The sequence below is a fragment of the Actinia tenebrosa genome, unplaced genomic scaffold (assembly GCF_029948245.1).
Source record: "Actinia tenebrosa isolate PJP-AT-01 unplaced genomic scaffold, QUT_ActTen_1.0 PGA_scaffold10__47_contigs__length_13832649, whole genome shotgun sequence".
In the NCBI taxonomy this organism is placed as follows: Eukaryota; Metazoa; Cnidaria; class Anthozoa; order Actiniaria; family Actiniidae; genus Actinia; species Actinia tenebrosa.
The window spans coordinates 6479819-6496208 of NW_028292570.1; the positions used below are offsets into that span (position 1 = coordinate 6479819).

Genomic DNA, 16390 nt, shown 5'->3' on the forward strand with positions numbered 1-16390 from the left:
ATTACCGTGCTTTGTTAATAAACGTCCAGGGGTTCAATTCTTACGTGGAAACGATTCTTAGCAACGTAATGTTTTCGAATTCTGGTTGCGTAAGAAACAAGTTTTGAACACCAGAAACTTTGATACCCATAATCATTTTATGGACTACAGTCTCGTGTTAAATATCTAACCCGAGTTGGCAAATTCAACAACCAGATTATAACATACGAATGTCAAGCATCATGACCTTTGTAATGCTTATGCTGAACGTATGTTGGTGTTTGAGTCTGATAGAAGGTATGTGGAACGTTTATTACTTAAATTTCTTAAATCCTTTTGAGTAAGTTTGAAAATTATGTTCTTCGACAAGCCTTCGAGGGCGAAAGTTTTACGACAACACATTTTACTTTGAAAAATCTGACATTTTCCTCGCAATGCATACTTATCATAATTCTAGTTTACAAGAAAATTTACTGAAAAATTAAGAAGACTGTTGGGTTTTGTGTTCCTGCATTGTTTGAGATGAAACAAATGAAATCGCATTTTTAACATTCAGACAGGTGCACTTAAGGTTCTTCAGCGAAATAGTTTGAAAAGTTATAATTATCGCTTGAATTCGGCGGCGGTATTCCAAATATACCAGTGTTTCAATACAACAAGTGAATGAGAAGGAAACTTAAACGTAAACCGTGTAAAAAAAGTTGATATACGTAACTAAATACGGTGTTTTAAGTGAGGACATTCGAAAATTGAGTATTTTGTCACTTTTTAAAAATGTATATTATTGTAAATCATTTCTCGAGTCAATAGATTAAAAATAAGATTAATTTTGATCCCTAGGTATATTCGAACTCAATGTTTCATTTTATGAGGTTTGAAAAAGTAGAAAGTTCGGGAAATGATATCCTGAAAAACCCTTCGAAGTGTTCATGGTTGGAGTGTTTTCACAATTTTTTGTATTCAACGCAACAACTGACGCAGTCCAAACTAGTAGCCGCTAGTTGTTATCAGTGTCAATATATATTTTATTATGTATGTAAAGAAGTACTGTAAAGGGTCAACGATGACAAGCTGCATGTATGTCGTCTATACGCCAAATTAAGGTTAGCACCGGTGGCGTGCGCTGAAAACCTAGAAAAAACCTAGTTTGGGCCTAGCTATGTTGTGATTGTCCCACGCTTATATACAACAGCGAAAGCTTTGTAGATTTTTTTAAAGTTTACTTTCAAGGCTCATGTATTTTGCCAAAATAATTTTTTCGCCAATGAACTCTTTAACGGTAAACTTTCATATGATATAAACAAGAAAAAATTTTATTCTGAGCGAGATTTTTATTACTCATTGCTGCCAAATATCTAGCTACGCAGATGTGAATGTGAATCAATGTCTTAAAGTATAGGAAAGTAAAGCGAATGCAGATTTTCCTGAAATAAGATTTTAATCTTAAAAAACGTTTTGAAGTGTTTTTCAGATTCTTATTTTCTAGGTTTAACTCATGTTTTACAAGAATATATCTAAGTCATATTTTGAATTGCATGAGGCTTACCCAATGAGATTAGTAGTTAACTGACAACTGGCCAAACAATAGTAATTAACTGAAAAATAACCTAACTGATATTTCGATTATTTTGGTTAAAATGATGGCCAGCGCTCGTAAAATTTTTACAGTTAATTAACTGACATTCGGCCAAAAAAAATAGTATTCAACACGGCAATGGGGTGTCCCCATTGGTCACAAAGATCCTGCACACACTGAAAGTTTTATAGCTGAAACTTGTTGTAACAGCGTCGCGAGAAAAGTTTTATGGGGGTGGTACACCGTGCAATTTCGTCCTGGAACTTGTTCGCGAAACAAGTTTGGGTTGCAAGAGTAGAAAGCGGTTCTACTTTTGGTGAAACTTTCTCGGGACGAAAGTTTCACAAGCCTAAATTTCGCCGTGTAACACCTCCTTGAAACGTGTCTAGCAACACCGTTGAACACAAGTTTCAGCTAAAAGTTTTATCCTGTAACAGGACTCGAAAAGCCTCGAAATATTCAAATATTAAAAGTACTTCATAGTGTAAAGTACAGTCAAGTAAGATTAATATGATGCTGATCAACCGACGCGAAACTAAAAAATTGAATTTCAAGACAAAAAGTGATACTCAGTGAATAAAGGAATGACACTGTTATCGGCTTGAATGGAAAAACGTCTGTTTATTGGGTAAAATTCCAACACCGACTTGTTTTTTTTTTTTCTTTCTTTTTTTTCTTTTTTTTTTTCTTTTTGTTTGGGTTTTTTTGTTTTTTGTTTTTTGTTTTTTTGTTTGTTTTGGCTTTTGAATAACGCCAAACTCTGGTATGAAGGACCATCATTGTAGGTGAAAATGAAAATGTTTTCGCTGCTTGGATATTTATTAAAGATGTGATTATGTTTGAAGTAATTTTCATTCGGAATAAAAATTATTCGAAGAAACATAAGCAACTATTGACTTGTTGTTTCTGAAAAATCAAAACATCGATTTTCTTAATTTCTTGCAGCTAATCAATTCCCTTTTGAAGTTTTACTGAAAGAAAACACACAGGATTTAAAATGGGATGAAAACTACGCCAACGAGAAAAACGAGAAATTCCAAAACCTTGCTAATAAGGTACGTCTCATTGAATACAGGTGAAAAGGTTTATTGTGAGGCTTTATTAGTCCTATGGTACTTCATAATGGTAAAAACTTTTGAGGATCGCTAAATACACCTATTGGTAGGAATAGAATAACGTACGTATACGACGTTCCTTCCTTTCGGCAATTGTAAGAAAGTTGCGTGTACATCTAATAGAAAAAATGTCGGGTTCAAGAAGGTCATATCATCGAACCTAAGACCCAGGATTTTGGGTACTCCGAAATGTGTATTATATTTGCATATAGACATGTAAAAATGCAGAGTAGAGCAAATTCGGTCGACCTAGATTAACAACATGACAAAGCCATGATGCATAAAATGTGCACAGGAAGGGAAAACTGCTATACGCATGAAATTAGCATAATTGTTTGTCTTCCCATGCTCCCCTTCGATCTTAGCTTTGATGATATGACCTTTTTTTGAACCCGACAACGATTCTTTGATTAGGTGTATATACACTCAATTGAAGAATCGTTGTCGGGTTCATTTACAGAAACATAGAACATAAAAGCTGAGACCGAAACGGCACATGAGAAATAACATAATTATATTATAATTTATTCATTTGCGTAATCCATGCAGTCGGTTTAGAATGCCAAACGCGTATTAAAGAACAGTGGATGATGCCACGGATCGCTCGTCACAGCATGCATCCAATTAACGTACTTCCATGTGCCATTTCGGTCTCAGCTTCTATGTTCTATGTTTTTGAACCCGACAACGATTCTTCAATTGAGTGTATACACCGAAACAGCTCAAATATCTACTCTACGGATTGGGTTAACATCCAGACAAACGAAGCATTACATCATTACATTCACCGTCATTGATATTCTCTTCCTTATGCCGACTTAACAGGTTCGTTCAAAGTTGGGAATACTGTTCCGTAACGCTACAGACATCACAGAAATTCAAGTAAAGAAGTTCAGAGAGGGAAGCGTGTATGCAGAGTTTACAGTCTCTCTCACAAACAATACCAACATAACACAAAGCTATTTCACTACCGCCCTGAACAATACCAACAGCTCCCTGGATATCTACAGCTCCCAGCCCCCGAGGACTATCGCAGCAGACATAGAACTTACAAGTTTTGTCTGGAAAGAAAACTATGCTATTTCAAGCAGTTGCGACTTCTCGACAGTTACCAAAGAAATTAAGGAAAGTTTGTTTAATATCTACAAGTCGGTCCCAGGACTCATCGACCTGGAGATGTTGGATTTGAAGAAGGCTGGTGATGAGAAGGGCAATGTCGAATTCAAGATGCTATTAGACTCTGCTTCAGACGTTAAAGTTGAAGATTTGGAGCAAATGGTTAAGAGTAACAAAGGTGGACTATTGATAAGATATCATCACAACAGATCTAAATTAGAATTTGAGATACTTATGTCATGTAATTATATAGCAATGTTGATGCCACATAAGACGTCATGCGCCAACCAGACATATCAATCATTGAGAGTGTCGTATTTCCCTGTGTCTGTTGTCTGCGAGGCAGACCCACGAGTTAACATCGTCCCCGTATCCTTCCTCGATTTTCCAAAGTTTTTCTTTTTTTACTTGTCTTGTTTTCTTGTTTTTTGTTGGTTTTTTTTTTTTTTTTTTTCCTTTTTTTATTTTATTTTTTTTTATTTTTTTTAATTTTATTTCCTGCTTCAAAAATGTCCATGTCGAATTCAATGTAAAACGACAGCCTTTTTGTTTGCCACTTTTCTGCACAATCCAAATATGCAATTGATCATACCATATATATGGAGTGAGCTTTCTCTACTCCAACTTCGACACTAAGATATAGAGTAAAGCTTGATACGGATCGATTGTCTGGTCACACAAAGCAACTTCTGATGAGCTTTTGTAAAAATGCATGGTTGACATATCTTATATTCTATATTTTATTTCAAAAAATCATGTATATATTTTTAAAACAAATCATATGCTAAAACATAAATTGGTTTTGCTAGTAAACATGAAGTATCGCTATAGCTGGGTTACACTTGACGTCATTTTTGACCGAATAGTAGTCTCTTTCGGCCTCATGATAGGCTATAAGCCAGTTCACAGTTTAAGAATCGATTCCACTGCGCATGCGATTTTATCCCGAATTTCTCACCTTCTTTTGACAAAACCTTCTTTTGTTCTCAATTAAACAAAAGAAGGTGAGAAATTCGGGATAAAATCGCATGCGCAGTGGAATCGATTCTTAAAATATAAACTGGCTTATTGACTGCTGGACCTTTGGCGCTTCTGTTCTAATTGTTAAATTATAAGGTTGTGTAACGAAACGTGTTATTTCAAGAGCCATTTTTAGTTTACATCCTTCTTGGTGTTATTAGGCATTACTAGGATGAGGAAAAGATTGCATCGAGTTGTTATTGCAGTGCATTTTGAGGCTGTTTTAGTGCACATATTTCCAAGATGGCGTCTCTATTGCCTCTCTAAAACAGCCCCAAATTGCACTGCAATTCCAGCTCGTCCCAGTTTATCTCTCAATTTCGGAAAATAATATGCTACTTAAAGAAATTCATCTTGATAATCATATTTTCGTTTGATCAGCAGGAAAATCCTTAACTGGAAATATGCAGTTTGGCGAAGTATCTATGAAAGAAGTAACGATCGCTTCAGATACAGATGATGGAAGAAAACCGTCCTGGGTACTAATACTGGTCGCGTTTTCATGTCTTGCAATCTTTGCTCTCATCGTCTATTTTGTATACCGGGTAGGTATCTCACTTTTATATTCAGGGGTGAAGACAGGATTTTCCGAAGAGGGGGGTTAGGTAAATTTACAATTTCGCCATTTTGTTTCCCAAAACGCGGAAGCAAGGAAGGGGACCGACATTACGTTGTGCGTTTTATTTTTTCAAAAAACAAAAAAAATTTTGAAATTTGCGTATAAAATCTAAAAAGTCGCCATTTGGGGAAGGGGGGGAGGGGGAGTAACTGGCCCTTTCGAGGAGGAATGGGGTTGACTGGTCCTGTTGCCCCACTGGCTACGCCCTTGACATTGAGTTTCCTATACCATAAAGTAGAATCTCAATATCTCAATATACTCAATAGTGTTAACTTTTGACAAAACTGGTTTTTAAAGCCAGTTATGTGAGACTCCTGAAGGGGTAAAATGGCAACTGGGATTTGCCTAGTTTGTTCTGGGAAAAATAAAGTAGGATGTAGGTCATTGGGAATGGGGGAAAACAACAAAATGGTAACGAGAAAAGGTTTTGCAAGAAAAGTATTTGGGATGACGCTGGGAAGTGGAATTCGAACAACCAAATTGGATCGATTGGGAATAGGAATGTCACCCCCTTGAACATCCTATTAAATCGAAATTGAAGGCTGAACAAAAGAACTGTACTAGTCATGAATTCACATTCCTACGATCGTGATAATATCTTTTCAAAGAGTTTATTTGGCTTAATTGGTGGCGTGCATTCCTTCCCATGAGAATCAAAGGAGAAAAGACGTGGCCGCCATGTTGGATGACTTGAAACTAGACACAAATCTCTTGTCAAAGTCAACCAATATGGCGGCCATGACGTCATTAGAGACGTTTGCATGTAAAATTGCAGGGATGCCTTTTTTTACTTTGAGCTTGGACATTTTTGCATTTTTTCTTCTGAGAAAACTAATAGCTCGTGTTCGTTTTTGATTTTCTCATTTTATCCTTGTCAATACTGTGCTATTTGTTGATCATTCCAGGTGATTGCTCAAAGTTTTGCTCAGCCAAAGTTTAAGTTGGCTAACAATGACTGATCCAAACTGCATCCAAACTGCACATGGATGTAATACAGGAAAGTGTTGATAATGGAACATGTTTACCCAAGTGTTTGAAACTCGCAAAATATGCACGCAGCATGCAATAGGGGTTTTGCACCACCATGTGACGGCAGCCATGTTAGATGGCAGGAACAATACAATCGTTTTACATAAGAAAGAATTCAATTCCCGAGAGCAAAGGGATTTTATTGTTCTTCCATCTAACCACAGGCAGCCCAAGCTGTATTATGGGAGTAAGCACGTGATGGTGCAAAACCTCTATAGACCTTTACCAACCTTTTTTGGGGCATTTGATATTTTTCTCTTATTCTCTCTTCTTTTTTGAAATAGCTGTATTATGCTCAATGTAGATTTAAATATAAAAGAACTGGGGATTGAGAGAGGTAAGGAAGGCGGAATAACTTCAACACATGAAAAATAAAAATAAATAAATGAAAAATTGTCGGGGAAAAAAGAAACTGAGTAACAAAACCAAAAAAATAGACTTCAGACAGAATATTTGACCATCAGTCTTAAGTTGATTTGTGTTTATTCTACATAGAAACTCGATGAGCACTACATTAAATTATGTCAGATTTAAAATTGACAACAGTTTTCTCCAGTTATATGATTTGAACCTTGCCAGGGGCGGATTCGAAGTTTGGATTGAAGGTGTTGGTTTTCCCATACACACAGGGGCGTAGCGAGGACCTAGGAGCTGGGGGGGCACTGATCCAAAATAAGAAAAAATTTCAAATTCTCACGTGCAGATTCCAGGCTCTGACCGGGCTCGCAGTGCACAGGCAGCCCGTCCGGATAACTCCGTATAAATTCGCACTTTTGTAGGTTGTAATAATTTATTTTCCTCTTTCGTTTCGGTTTAATGTTTTTTTTGTTGTTATTCTTTTTTCAAAAAAATTTTTTTCAAAAATTTTGGGGGAGCACGTGCCCCCCCGTGCCTCCCCTCGCTACGCTACTGCATACACATGTCACCATGGATATCCCTTGTTAAAACTCTCTGAACTGCCTCTTATAGACCTTATGCAAAAATATCCGCCATTGTCTTCGAAAAATAAAAACTGATTTCTTGAAAAAAATAACCACCATCAGAAAATCAAACAGAAATATTTATTTATGGAATTCCAGTGAAATTATTTGGAATCATATTAGATTAGTGTGTGTTCGGTCAACTGAGGACTGACCACAGGAAGCCCATACAATCTTGCATGGGCTTCCTGTGGACTGACTAGCGTTTAAATTCCATAACTCTTAAAGAATGTAATATTTGTACCTCAAGCTTTCTAACTTTGTTAATATCATTCGAGTCAGTTGATTTCAATGTAGTGCTTAATTAATACGAATTTTGAAAAAAATGATAATGTAGTGGCGGTCATATTCACATTCTGATTTTTCTCTGTGAAAAACTCCTAAAAATAGCTCTTGGCACCAATGAGTCTGTAAGAAAAATAACGGTAGCTCTTGAGTAGATTATTTCTGAAAAAAGTTGCATTTTCTGGTTAAATATCTACGAGTTATTAGCCATTCCGAGATTGAGGAAAATACTTGGTCGATTTGGCATTTCGATGCATTGTGGGGACTGTATAAGATGACAAAATAAACGCCATCTTGGAAATATGTCCTGTAAAACATTCCCACAATGCACTGAAATGCCAACTCGACCCAGTTTCCTGTAAACTTTTGAATGTCTGAAAACTTAGGAGGCACAAAGCCTTTTGATTGAAATCAATGTACTAGGCTAAGATAACATTTATCCAAATGCATAGTACATATCAGTAGTGTAGCCAAGTTTCTCCAGATTTGGTATGCAAGCATAGTTAATCATGGGGGGTGGGCCACACATCAGGATTTGAGTGTCAGGTCCAGGGGGAGGAAGGTGCTCTTTGATCATGTCTGCATTGACAAAACCTGAACTGTAAGCCCAACCTGAAACATACAATTAAAGTATATATATATTCATCTGTAAAACGTTTTAAAAGAAAGATCAGATACAAAAAGATTGGATATTTTGACGATCTCATGTCGTTCTCCTTAACAAAATTTTCTTTTTGATTTTTAAATTTGGCTGAGAATGAGGACCTCGAAATGCCTAATATTTTTGCCCAATATTTGATTGATGGCAGTATACTGTCCAATTTCCATGTTGTGCCTGTCTTTTCTGACAGCACATAGCAATGAAAACAGTGGTAATGTGGCCATCTGGACCTTTTCGGCTTGGGTGTAATGTTTTCCCATTCCAGATCACATGTAATTCTCTGTAGATAGGATTCTTTGGTTGAGTTGAATCCATATTCGTGTGTTTTATCATGTACAACCGTTAAACAAAGAAATGATACTCTAGGGAATGACACGTGGTCTTCAGAATAACATCCTTTGTTTGAGTTGAATCCATATTCGTGTGTTTTATCATGTGCAACCATTAAACAAAGAAATGATACTCTAGGGAATGACACATGGTCTTGAGAATAACATCCTTTGTTTGAGTTGTATCCATATTCATGTGTCTTCTCATGTGCAACCATTAAACAAAGAAATGATACTCTAGGGAATGACGCATGGTCTTGAGAATAACATCCTTTGTTTGAGTTGTATCCATATTCATGTGTCTTCTCATGTGCAACCTTTAAACAAAGAAATGATATGCTAGGGAATGACATGTGGTCTGAAATGGGAAAACATTACCCCCAAGCCAAAAAGGTTCTCCTAGATGTTGGGTATGTAAATTAATGCATTTATTGTTGAGGTATAAGTTGAGGTACTGTAAAAAGTACTGAAAAGTTTCTTGTTCTTACCTTCAGATGGTCTATCCAGAGTGTACCACAGTTTAAACCTGCCATTAGGACCCTCTTCTTTCTCCAATGCCTCTAACTCCTCGCGAACAAGAATATCTCTTTCTGTCTATAAATTAAACGCATAGGATGTTAGTAGAGCACAATACAGTGTAGCCAAATTTCGAGATATGCTTCGCTTGTCACACACAAAGGTTTCAGTGTAAAGTTTTGTGCATAATGAGCAGTGCGTAAAAAGTTGAAAAGGCTGATATTATGCATATTGCAGTATTGCAGTTATCAAATATTGATTTAAGTTACTGAACGAAAATATTTTGTCACTCTTCACGCAGTGTCTGTATGAAAACACTCTTCAAATGCCCAGGATATTGACTACCCAGAATACAACTCGCTCTTAGCTTCATTGATCTAACCTTTTCAAACCGAAAATGATTTTTTCAATAATAGTGTACAGTAGTTGGAAATCTAATGCAAGCGTTTTTAAGAGTTCTTTTACAGTACCTGGTTAGCAAAAAGTAAAGAAACCTGAGTGGTGTCTCCTTGATCTTTGACTATAGCTGCTATGATCTGTAGCATAGGAGTGATGCCTTAATGAAATGAAATCAGTCAACATTAGATTTATCTGTTTCCCATTTTCCTGCACTTCTAGGGCATACGTTTTTGAGCGGGAATGGGACAGAAATAGCTAAATATATCTGCCCAACTTGTTAGGCCCATCCCTAGTTTACTGTAGCTTTGAAATTTTAAAATGAAGTTTTGAAATTTTCTTTTATATGTTATAAATTATATGTGTAAATCGATATTCATTATTAATAATACTTAATAATATCTATTAATTGTAAACAATTAGTATCTGTAATAGGACTCCATGCTGTCCAATTAAGAAATAATTGGACAAGGAAAATTCCGAGGACTGACTAAAATTGGATGAGGCTGTAGGCCGAGTCCAACTTAGCAGTCAGAGGAATTTATCGAGTCTAATTATTTCATGATTGGGGAGCATGAAATCCCATTACCTATTAATTATATAGCTGCCTAATTAATTCCATATCAACAAGACCCTGTTCAATTAAGAAAATAATTGGACAGTTACCTATAAGGGATTAATGAGACACTATATAATTCTCCTCTCTGTTTTTTATTTGCATCATAATATTGATATTATTGTAATAATAGATGTCTGTCTTTCCTTTTAACCTGCCTTGAATACCCTTAAGCTACTTGCAGGTGAAAGTGTAACTATAAGTCTATTAATTGAAAACAATAAAAAAATTTATTGTCAAATTTCAAATGGCAGCTCCAATACACCCCCAAAAAATGACAATAAACTAATGATAATTAGAAAAATAATCTTAATTGACCATCCCTTTTTCACTATGTAAATATTTGATGGCCTTCCCGTTAACTTCTTCGCACCTCCCCGCCCCCCTCTAAAAAAATAAATGCCCCTTAGGTGCACTTCATAGCAGTGACACAAAAATTAATGAGTAATTGCAATATTAATGCAGCAATAAGAAGGCATGATTTTATTTTAAGTTCACTGTTCTATGTTCTCCTTCATGAGAAAAATGGTGAGTCACATATTTACAAAAAAAACTTAACTGAACAGAAAAGATGAAAAAACAGAAACCACTTTATAACATTTGCCTGGATAACTTGATGGGAGACACTTTAATGTCTTAGATTATCAACAAAAAAAAAACAAAAAAAGAAAAGAAAAGAAAAAATAACATCATGTTTTGATGTTAACAATTACTTGCTGAAGGAGAAGTGAATATCAGGGAATATAAATATTTCTCCGATACTCACTGAGGCTGAGGCAAATAATATTGTATTAGTATAAACACACAGGTGATTCTTTCAAAAAAAGGGGGGGGGGGAAATGATAAAAGACATTTTTTCTGGTAACAGCAACAAAGTGGCTGGCCGCCATTTTGGATTATCGCTGGAGGCGATTATCATGTGATAGTATGAGTTTCTCAACCAGTCAGCGTGTGAGATTTTCAACAATCACCCGTGTATTTTTACTAACAGTTTATTCAATACCACAAAGAACTGTGAAAGAGACTATTTCAACAGCTTTCACAACACCTCAGTTTTGCAGTGCTGTTATTTCTACATATCACTATTTCAAAACAGCTGACTAGTACTGATATATTTATTCAATTTGTCATCGCCGAATTCCATTACCTGTTCCCCCAGAAATAAGACCAAGGTGTTTTGCTTTCCGAATGATTTCTGGTTTACGTTGGCTTTCTTTAATGGCAATAGTACCTAAGTAAAAGGACAAATGAAATTTGAATCATAATAACTACTCATCTCTAATAAGCTTTTTTAACACTATTACCCTGCATTTTGTTATATCATCCAACATGGTTATTCATTGTACAGGTATGTAAGCTACAGTATATAAGGGACTGTTCAATTTTTACTGGCATGGGAGATTTTTTGGTGGGATTTGGGGGGGAGGGGGGGTGGGAGGGGATATGGAATTTAAGGGGGGGCACCACAAAAGTATTTACAACTAAATAGAAAATGTATGGAAAAAAATTATCCTTTTCCAATAGGGGGCTACATTTTTTACTTACTTGTTCACAACATCCCACCAGCCTACCCATATTCATAACAAATGAATAGTCCCTAATAAAATGCTTAGTTCTTGAATCAGAGTATGCATGTAAGCTATATAATAAAATAAATCATACCTCTTCCTTTGTACACAAGTTTTCCTGCTGGTCCTCTGATGTCAACAGTATCACCCAACTTTAATGATTCAAGATACTGAGACATCTTACCACCTTCTGGAAACTTAGGATGGACATCCTTATAATATATCTAAACAGGATAAGAAAATGAAAGGTCATTTGATCGTTTTCAAGTTAGTCAAATACTGCTCAGGGCTTAAAATGATGAACAGTCATTGCAAATCTCCCACCAAAACTAGAACTATGCCTGGTCAAATATTTGACTTTGCTGGTAATTTTGACCAGTAACGTTTAGCCAGGAGGGGTAATGACTAAGCTTGTTAGATAAATTTACATAAGTTTTTTATGTGTCTGTCCTCTTATTGACAATAAAGTGCGTCATCACATTGTCTAAGAAGTGTGGATCCCAATACTACTTTGACAAATGTGATGACAAATTTATCGTCAATAAGAGGACAGACACATAAAAAACTAATGTCTATTTGTTTTTTACAGTATCAAAATCATTAAAAACAACTCATTTTTAGGAATCAAAACAACAAACGGAAAGAGCGCTCACTCATTGATGTCAGCCTTATCTGACTGTCCTCTTATTGATGATAAAAAATAACCAATCAGCACACAAGAAATTTGTAAGTTATTGAAAAATATAAATTTTACTGGTGATTGACTTGCCATCATTTCAAGCCCTGCCACTGTGTCCTTTGGTTACACCCCTGCAGTTATAAGTCCAACCACAAGTTCCTTACAAAATTGTATAAGCCAAGGACTTGTAACTGGGGTTTGATTCACCTACATTACCTTAAAGTATTTAAAAATATTTGAAATATACCATGCGCCCTGATTGGCTGGCTACCGTGTTTATATCAGAGGACAAAGACCTGCTCATGCAAAATCTTCCAAAAGTATTTTAAAAAGGCAATATAAACTGTCAGCTTATGTCTCTGTACTGTGATATAAACACTCTGGAAGCTGTGGAGCATTCAAGAAGGTACACCTTGTGTTTCTAAGCTTGCTTCTCTCTTGCCCTACAGCTTCCAGTGTGTTTATATCACAGTACAGAGACATGTGCATGTATTTTATATTTCTTAAAAATTCTCTGTATTCTCTACTTATAGATAGAGCTCTTAGTAAGCAAAAATATTTTTAAGGAACAGAGTAAATTAATATTCAATTTTGGTATTTTGGTGGTAGACTCGGCCCCTGACGCCCTCCCCCCCCCCCCCCCCCCCTCCCCCCGACATCCTAAAACTCCTAGGGTCCCTAAAAAGTTGTCCTCATGTATCGGTAAGTTTTTAAATGTAAATATTACCTTAATGACTAGTTCAAAGTATCCTTTGTTGTCATCAGACGTCACAGGTGTATATGGTCTGATAACAAGGTTACCATCAATCTTTGCAGAAATATACACATGATTACCTAAAATCATTCAATAAAAGCTTGTTATTCAAGAGTCTTGTCATTTTAGCACTTTCACACTACATGTACTATAATCAGGAACTCTCTTTCACTCACACACACTAGTCCCTTCATTCAATGTCCTATGAACAGGACACTCGACTCTTATTTTGAGTTTACGGTGGGAGGAGAACTGGAGAGCCCAGAGAAAAATCCCCGTAGCATAGGAGAGAGCAGCACATCAAACAAACTCATTAACTTGCATACTAGATTGGGCGAGGGGAACACAGGTCTCCTGCTACAAACCTAGCAATGGTGAGAGGATGGCATGAGTCACAACATACAGTAGACCACTTACTTTATAAATCTTTATAAAGCTTTGAGATAATAATAACTAAGATAATAACTTTGAGATAATACATTGGTCTAAATGATAATTACAATGATTTTTATTATACATTTTACTAAGTATCTCAATTCTGATTGGTCGAGAGCCCTCAGCCAATCCCTGATATCATGTGAACTCGACATGATAAATGTATTATCTGTATAGGTTTTCCTACAGATAATACATTTATCATGTCAAGTTCATTCAAGGTCACGCTGTGGTAGCTTTGTTTTTATTCATTATGTGTATTTATTTCCAGAATTATGCACAAAAACAATTATTTAAGCTATCCTTAACTTATTTTCATATATTTTATGAAGAATTCTTGAAATATTTCTGAATTAAGAATTTTGCATTTTTCACGCGGCATCATGGCATTCATAATTCTTGTCTCTATAATTTAAAGTTCATGTTAGGAATTTTTTCCAGTATACAGAATGTATAATAAAGCAATTATTGAATTTGGTATCGCATAATGTCGTAAATTATCAAGACCTCGGCCTTGATAATTTACGATATCATGCTCAACATCATCCAATAATTGCTTAATATTACCCTTTCTATATGATTGTATATAATCAAAGGCACTTTACATTGAGTTTTGAATTACTGTAAATCACTGTTCAGTTCAAGTTTCATTCATCAAAAACACTTTTAAACACTTACTGGAACATTGTCATTTTAGTAAACAACACTTAGCCAGTGTAACTCACCTACAGGAAGACCAAGAATGTGATCAGGTGATTGAAGAGCAAATTTGAACCTCCTTGTGTCATGGCTAACAATCTATTAATAATAATATTATAAACAATAAATCCTGTGTATCCTCCATACACACTCTTTACTAAATACAAACTCTCAACCCATCCTCACATTTTTTTTACAATGGGAAGAAAACCATACAACCCTAAGAACAACCCAAGTTGTAGCATAGGAGAGAACAACACACTAAACAAATTCAACTCACATACTACCTTGGACAGGACTCGGACCTGGACTGAGCCGGCCAGCCCCTTACCACAAGCCTTGAATTGATGAGTTTAAGACACAAATAGCTGAATAGACCACCAATGCTACCCATGCTATATGTTATATATATGTAATCTGATTATCAAACACCCTTGAAAATGGGAAGGTTATTACGCTTAAAATAGACCCCTTGCAGCAGACATCAAAGCAGCTCAATTTGGAGGACAAAACAAAAGAATTTCAATGTCCTGAGAATTGGAAACCTATTGTTTTGCTCTCCAAATTGCTGCATTCTGAAGTGCTGCAAGGGGACCATATAGGAGTGTATAACAGTAGGCTTAAGAGTGCGCCAAAATGCATGCAGTGCCAGTCAGGAGTAGGACAATAATAGGTCATGCCCCACTGCTCTCCCCAAAATGCTCCCTTTAGATTTTTTAATAAGTTTACCTCTTTAGCTATGAGTTCGAAAGGAATCTTTTTCTGAGAATCAAGTGCAATAAGCTTCTTTTTCTTTCCCAAGGTAAAGTAAGCAGCCAGTCCAACAACAGCAATGACCAAAGTCAAACCAGCAGCTAACACCACTGGCTTCTACAATAAAACAATAAACAATTAACCTAGGCTCTTCACATGCAGAGTAAACAGACACGAGTGAAAAACATCTGCGCATGCTCTGAATCCGTATGCACATTTGTCAAAACATATGTAAATTTGACTTTCAAACATGCCTGATAAATTGGACTTCACAAAATGGCAAAACTTAGTGTCCATGCTTGAAACTTAAGGCTAATTCTTTCATATTGTGTTAGTTAATACAGTATCTTGGTCTGACAAAAGTATACTAGTATACTTTTTGTATACTTGGAGAAAACAAACATTTATTTTCTCACTTAAACTCTTCAAAATTATTAGAAAACGTGCTGAAATGCACGCATGCGCAAAAGTTTTCCTCTAGCGTTGAGTAAACATAATGTAGACCCCTTGCAGTACTTTGGAATGCAGCTCAATTTGGAGGACAAAGCAATAGGTTTCCAATTCTCAGGAGGTTGAAATATTCTTTCGTTTTGTCCTCCAAATTGAGCTGCTTTGAAATCACACACAAGGGAGCTATACCATCCATATGATCCCAGTTATGAGGCTCCCCCTCCCCCCTCCGGGTTGTAATTCTCCAGATTATAAGCTCACTGTCTGCTAACCAAACATTTCTCCCACAAGGGTCTCCACTTCTAAGCCCCCTCCAATGATGGAGAACCGCCCCTAAAACACATTTACAATCAATCAATCAATCAATCCTTTATTTGTTAAAGCGCAGGTTAGGTTTACAAAATTCTAAAACAAATATTGCATCGACAGCCAACGGCTGATGTGGACCTGATCAAATCATAGTTTTCCTGAACACATTCTGATTTCAAAGCTTTTACAGCTATTGTTGCATGAAATAACCCAACCAAAATTCATTAATGCGAATTTTTAAGCTAAAAAGCTATGTGAGAAAATCTCGTTTTCATATTTTTAGCAAGACACCAAACATGATTTTTGCAAAATTATTCCATTTCTCTAGCATGTAGAATTTATTATTACGAAATCCAAGAATCACAACTTAAAGATTTAGGTTGTGGATGAAGATTAAACGATAATTGAACATAAAATCGTGTGAATAAAGTAGTAGACTCACCATAGACAACTCCATGTTTGCAAGCTTCATGTTCCAGAACACAGGGAACGCAAGGGATTATGGA

At 36.0% G+C, this 16390-nt stretch overlaps 2 protein-coding genes across 3 annotated transcripts; one reads left to right on the forward strand and one right to left on the reverse strand.

Annotated features, from left to right (window-relative positions):
- Nucleotides 1–123: 123 nt before the first annotated feature.
- Nucleotides 124–10478, forward strand: LOC116299376 (uncharacterized). Of its 2 annotated transcripts, none has more exons than XM_031708026.2 (5): nucleotides 124–276; nucleotides 2501–2610; nucleotides 3496–3964; nucleotides 5188–5351; nucleotides 6331–10478. In XM_031708026.2, exons 1-5 carry the CDS (start codon nucleotides 210–212, stop codon nucleotides 6382–6384), a joined length of 864 nt encoding a protein of 287 aa, XP_031563886.1. In that variant the 5' UTR covers nucleotides 124–209; the 3' UTR covers nucleotides 6385–10478. The 2 variants fall into 2 exon arrangements, with proteins under 2 accessions (XP_031563886.1, XP_031563887.1); XM_031708027.2 differs by having other exon boundaries at nucleotides 5191–5351.
- Nucleotides 6921–16390, reverse strand: LOC116299375 (NADH-cytochrome b5 reductase 3). The gene is made up of 9 exons (XM_031708025.1): nucleotides 16327–16390; nucleotides 15102–15242; nucleotides 14399–14471; nucleotides 13212–13318; nucleotides 11900–12029; nucleotides 11385–11468; nucleotides 9696–9781; nucleotides 9198–9303; nucleotides 6921–8331 (listed from the first exon to the last, which is right to left on the reverse strand). The coding sequence occupies exons 1-9, from the start codon at nucleotides 16354–16356 to the stop codon at nucleotides 8156–8158; spliced, it is 933 nt and encodes a 310-aa protein (XP_031563885.1). The 5' UTR covers nucleotides 16357–16390; the 3' UTR covers nucleotides 6921–8155.

What these genes read in the sequence shown, in the direction of transcription:
- LOC116299375 (XM_031708025.1), bottom strand. Translation starts at nt 16,356, where the DNA reads ATGAAGCTTGCAAACATGGAGTTGTCTATG. An exon ending in TCGAACTCATAGCTAAAGAG is followed by an intron (nt 14,472 to 15,101) that starts GTAAACTTATTA and finishes TATTATTAATAG; the next exon opens with ATTGTTAGCCATGACACAAG. An exon ending in CATTCTTGGTCTTCCTGTAG is followed by an intron (nt 13,319 to 14,398) that starts GTGAGTTACACT and finishes GAATGATTTTAG; the next exon opens with GTAATCATGTGTATATTTCT.
- LOC116299376 (XM_031708026.2), top strand. Translation starts at nt 210, where the DNA reads ATGTCAAGCATCATGACCTTTGTAATGCTTATGCTGAACGTATGTTGG. An exon ending in GTGTTTGAGTCTGATAGAAG is followed by an intron (nt 277 to 2,500) that starts GTATGTGGAACG and finishes AATTTCTTGCAG; the next exon opens with CTAATCAATTCCCTTTTGAA. An exon ending in TCCAAAACCTTGCTAATAAG is followed by an intron (nt 2,611 to 3,495) that starts GTACGTCTCATT and finishes CCGACTTAACAG; the next exon opens with GTTCGTTCAAAGTTGGGAAT.